This window comes from Etheostoma cragini, chromosome 16 (genome assembly GCF_013103735.1).
Source record: "Etheostoma cragini isolate CJK2018 chromosome 16, CSU_Ecrag_1.0, whole genome shotgun sequence".
NCBI classification, from domain to species: domain Eukaryota; kingdom Metazoa; phylum Chordata; class Actinopteri; order Perciformes; family Percidae; genus Etheostoma; species Etheostoma cragini.
Genome location: NC_048422.1, coordinates 24,051,122 through 24,056,581, shown reverse-complemented (window position 1 = coordinate 24,056,581; position 5,460 = coordinate 24,051,122). Strand labels below are relative to the sequence as shown.

Here is a 5,460-nt window from a genome sequence, read left to right as displayed (position 1 = left end):
ACTTATGCCCCTGTATTTTAACATAGGGGGGTGTATACTTATGCCCCTGTAATTTAACATAGGGGGTGTATACTTATGTCCCTGTATTTTAACATAGGGGGGTTATACTGCGGTGCTTCTAAGTAAAGGATAGTATAATAAATAATAAATATAGTATAACATATCATAATATTTATACAATGTCAGTGTTTCCAGTTGTGTAAAGTTGGCCTGGAGCACCTCATCCTCTAACTTTATCTCCTTATTCAACATCACCATGTCTGAACTGGACTTAACCCACTTTATCAGACTGCCCTCGTCCTACACAACCACCCTCCACCCACCACCCTCCACCCTCCACCCTCCACCCTCCACCCTCCACACAGCCTCCTCACCTAACACAGCGTGCTCTCACTTTTTTACTACCCTGTAATCAGTTACAGCTCTGTGGAAACTTTGACTGCTTGCAATACCCCGGAGCAGCAGCTTGGCACACTCCAGATGTTTCTCAGCCTCAGGAAACCAGTCGGTGTGTCATAATGTTTCATAATGTGGTAAACGGTTGGCTCAGCCGGCGGGAGGAGCTGATATGAAGCTGGTGGTACTCTGTTCTTACAGTAACCCTCATGTTGTCTTCAGGTCAAAATATATTATATATATATTATATTTTTTAATATCTGAAATAAATGAAAAATGTGAAAAATGTTGGAAAAAACAGCAAAATTGCCGAAAAACAACATAAAAAAATACAAAAACTTAATAACAACTTTGTAAAAAGCAACAAAAAACGTTGAGATGAGGGGGAAAATGTTTTTTGTGGTCTCAGGGAAGACAACACCAGGGTTAAAGACTGTGGTGGAGGAAGATCCAGATCCTTTAGGAAAAGCACAAAAAAATACCCATGAGTATAAAAACCACTGGGTTGATTTGACCCAATTTGAATGTTATTTATACTATTTTAATCCAGTTATTTAGCCCAAGATTACATCACCAAATGTCTTGTTTTGTCCACTAAATCAAAGATAGTCAGGGTCAGATCTACATACATTTGCGGACGTAGCGTTATCGGCACCATGGCCAACGCTGTGATACTTCAGCCTACGTTGTATTTACCAAACCTGCAGTTCACCGGGTAAGCAGCGCCTTTCTCCGCACACTACACTGTAAATTGCGCTGTGTCAAAGCGTTAAGGACAGGTGCAGTGATACACCTGAGTGCAGACTGAGATAACCCCGCTGCTGATGCTAGGACTGTTTCAAAGGATCCTGATGCCAGTGTGTTTGTGTGTGTGTGTGTGTGTGTGTGGGCCAGGTTTAGCTATATTTGTGGGGACCAAACTGTGAATACAGTATACTTATGGGGACCTGACAGCTTTGTGGGGACAAAATGCTGGTCCCCTTAATGTTATAGGGCTTTTTGAGGAATAAGACTTGGTTTTAGGGGTAGGGTTAGAGAGGTTATGGTAAGGGTTAGGGTGAGGGTTAAGGTTAGGCATTTAGGTTTGATAGTTATGGTTAGGGTGAGGGTGAGGGATAAGGTTAGGCATTTAGGTTTGATGGTTAAGGTTAGGGTTAGGGTTAGGGTTAAGGTTAGGCATCTAGGTTTGATGGTTAAGGTTAAGGTTAGGGTTAGGGTTAAGGTTAGGCATTTAGGTTTGATAGTTATGGTTAGGGTGAGGGTGAGGGATAAGGTTAGGCATTTAGGTTTGATGGTTAAGGTTAGGGTTAGGGTGAGGGTTAAGGTTAGGCATTTAGGTTTGATGGTTAAGGTTAGGGTTAGGGGCTAGGGAATGCATTATGTCAATGACTGGTCCCCACAAAGATAGCCAGACACGACTGTGTGTGTGTGTGTGTGTGTGTGTGTGTGTGTGTGTGTGTGTGTGTGTGTGTGTGTGTGTGTGTGTGTGTGTGTGTGTGTGTGTGTGTGTGTGTGTGTGTGTGTGTGTGTGTGTGTAACGTAACGAGGAGTTTAACAGCTGCTGGAGTGCAACCGGAACGCTGAGTCGGAGATTCGATGTCATCTTTGATTTATTCCAGTAACTGTAATGCTGCACGGCTGCTTAACGCTTAATGATTTTGTGTTCACTCCATTGAGAAAGTGTGATCCTCTCAGCTCGTCTCCGTGTCCCGTGTCTCCGTCTTGCTCGGATCACTGCTGCCCTCTCACCAGGAGTCGTATGCAAGGAAACCTGCTACCTGATTTACACCTGCTTTAAGAGGCGGATCAATTTCCCTTGCAGAATGGGGGCACGCTCAAACTGGCAGTCTTTGTAAATACCGCTTAATATATATATAATTAGGCACTCTTTACGTGTATCCTCCCACGTTTTTGGGTGGAACTCCTACTTTCCCCAAGACCTTCCCACAAACACATATTGAAAGCGCAACTTGTCTCTTCTCCCTCGTGTGGCAGCCAATCTGCGATTTAACCAAGTTTGTAAATAGCCCTCATCGGTTAAGTCAGTCTTTAAACAATAAACACATGGAAACAGGCCCAAATGGTTTGATAAATCTAGCCCTTAGTTTATCGTCACAGAGGAGAGAAAAAACTAGAAAAATATTAACATTTAACAAGCTGACATCAGAGAATAATAACTCTATTCTCTAGCAAAATGACTCAAACCAATTAATCGATAGTTAACAACTAATTGATTAATCTTTGCAGCCCTTAAATGATCAGTTTCTGCAGTGCCCCAGCAGAGGAGATGCTGCTGCAGAGGAAGTAAGGGGTTATACAAGAATGGAAAAAAAATATCAGCTCAACAAACACTCTGATCAGATGGGAGGAAGCTACTCTCGGGTAATTTCCTGTTAGTGGTCACCCCCCGGGACACGTTGCCGAGCTGAATCAGACACTTGAGTCGCTGTTAGCCGTGTGCAGGCGTGGGCGTGGATGCAGCAGCTTCTATTTCTTGTGAAGATGTCGGTGAGTTTATTTTGAGTGTTTTGGCGTTCGCTGTGACGATCGTGCAGTTTGTAATGAATGCTTTCCTTTCTCCTGGCAGGGTTCGGCCGCTCCATGCTCCTCGGGGGTCACGTCTGAGCGAGCCCCCCCCAGCTCAGGGATGTACAAGCTGGAGGTCGAGCTGAGGAGAGGACACAATCTGGCCGTCAGGGACAGAGGAGGTAGAGTCCCGTCTTATCTGTCAACTCCTCTTCTTCTTCTGTTGGTGCTTTTAGACTTAGACTTCTCTTTATTGATCCTTTTGGGATGACTCCCGCAAGGAAATTGAAATTCCAGAAGCAGTTTTTGCAAGAAATACAGTAAAAGACAGTATAGAGAAAACAAAAATAACAATAATAATAATAACAACAATAAGGAACATTTGTCTGTAAAAGGACATTAACCATAAATATTATAGTCAAAAGTGTCAGTGCAAGTCCGTGTGTGTGTGTGTGTGTGTGTGTGTGTGTGTCTCTGTGTATGTGCGTGCATGTGTGTGTGTCTGTATATGTGTGTGCATCTTTGTGTGTGTGTGTGTGTCTCTGTGAATGTGCGTGCATGTGTGCGTGTGTCTCTGTGTGTGTGTGTGTGTGTGTGTGTGTGTGTGTGTGTGTGTGTATTGTCCTCTCTGCCCTATTTCCTCCTCCCCCCGAGTGAGGAGTTGTAGAGTCTGGTGGCATGAGGGACAAAAGAGTCCTTGAGTCTGCTGGTCCGAGACTTGGGAACGACCTTCCACTGAACCGGCTCCTCTGGGTGCTGATGACGGGGTGCAGGGGGGGGGGTCCAGCAGTTTGTCCAGTGACCCCCTCTCTGCCACCGTCACCAGTGAGTCCAGCTTCATGCCGACCACAGAGCCGGCCCGCCTGATCACTTTATGCATCTGTGACAACTTTTATTTGTCTTTTTAGGCAGCAGTGATCCGTATGTCAAGTTTAAGCTCGCTGGAAAAGAGGTGTTCAGAAGCAAAACCATCCACAAGAACCTGAACCCGGTGTGGGACGAGAAAACGACTTTAATAGTGGACTGTCTGAGTGACCCGCTGTATGTGAAGGTAAATACACAGACACGTGCTATCCTGCTCTAAGCTTTTCCACATGAACAATATGAACAAGAGTCTGTTGTTGTTACTCTTCTGCAGGTGTTTGACTACGACTTTGGCCTTCAAGACGACTTCATGGGTTCTGCGTACCTCTACCTCGAGTCCCTCGAGCAGCAGAGGTAAGTCAGCCGGATCATATTTGGGTGTCCCTCCCTTTTACCAACAAAAAATACATTTTTCCAGTTTCATTACGTTGCTGTGGCCGTTCTATGACACAGTCACGTCAGGACACAAGCACAGAATACTCCACATATTATCTATTTATTTTATTATTTCAGGACAATGCATATTGATGAGCATGTACAGCAGTACATGTAAAAATGCCAGATTGTTGCCCGAGGGTTCATTTTCATCCTGTAGGTCGGTTGAATCATTAGTAGGTCTTTAACTGGAGACACAATTCATTAGCATGCTCTGCTCTCTAATTCAGTGCAGCATACAGTAGGTGATTGCACGTGTGGTTAGCTCCAAGCCACAACCTTCCTTGGCTCTTAAAGATGCCCAAAGTGGGACGTTCCCTTACATAATAATAGTGTAACGGACCCTAGTTGATCTGTGGTCAGTAGAATCAACACTCGCGTTTTGGATTGCATGTGAACCGCGGATCAATTACAAAGTTGAACCATAATAATAGTGTGAAATTGATTTTTTTCTGTTGCTGTTACTTAACCTAGGCTGATAAATCTCTCTCACCGGTGCGTCTTATGTCGATGCCTCTTAAAAAGTCTGCCCTGCCCTCTGATGCTCCGAAACAGAAAATATTAGGTTTTTCCATAAAAAAGTCATATGTGAATATATATATATAGGATTAGTTCATTACCTTACTAACCTATTACCATATCTGTGTCTATAAACCAGAGGCGGTGTTAGCAGATTTTTCCGAGGCTTCAGTCTCGAAAGTTTTGAGTGTAACCCCGAATGTATTTTGAAAAGTTGACTGACAAACCGGACAATAACCGTAATGTAAACCCTCAAAATCCTAAGTTTCCTTATTTCATTGTGCTATAACTCATGGTAGAACTGTAACTCAACGTGCCGTATCTGTTGTTATCACCTAGAACCCGTCTGTGAGTGAGGAACGCTGTGAAAGGTGTCATTTCAGAAACATTAAATCCAAATCTAATGCACTGATGCATTCAACACAACTTTTCGGAGGACGGTACTACTGATTTTGTCTGTTTTTTTCTGTGACGTAAAGTTTCCAGTCTATGGTTTAGACTCAGACACACGGGGCGGCTGTGGCTCAGTGGTACTGTGGTTGGGGGTTCAATCCCTGGCCCTGCAGTCCCATGTCAAAGTGTCCTTGGGCAAGACACTGAACCCTGAGTTGCCCCCAATGCTGCGCATCGGAGTGTGAATGTGTGTGAGTGTGTATCGGATGAGCAGGTGTGCAGATGCGTGTGAGTGTGTATCGGATGAGCAGGTGTGCAGATGCGTGT

The 5,460-nt window shown here is 44.3% G+C and overlaps 2 protein-coding genes across 3 annotated transcripts in view; both read left to right on the top strand.

Moving 5' to 3' along the window:
• The window catches only part of LOC117959296 (multiple C2 and transmembrane domain-containing protein 1-like), a 10,202-nt gene extending 6,058 nt beyond the window's left edge, over positions 1 to 4,144 (top strand). Inside the window, exons 2-4 of the mRNA XM_034896349.1 lie at positions 2,984 to 3,104; positions 3,831 to 3,973; positions 4,061 to 4,144. Of these exons, the coding sequence (XP_034752240.1) occupies positions 2,984 to 3,104; positions 3,831 to 3,973; positions 4,061 to 4,144 (348 nt within the window). The remainder of the gene's footprint in view (positions 1 to 2,983; positions 3,105 to 3,830; positions 3,974 to 4,060) is intronic.
• Positions 1 to 5,460, top strand: part of LOC117958975 (tripartite motif-containing protein 16-like) — a 17,281-nt gene that overhangs the window by 10,916 nt on the left and 905 nt on the right. The window lies entirely within an intron of this gene.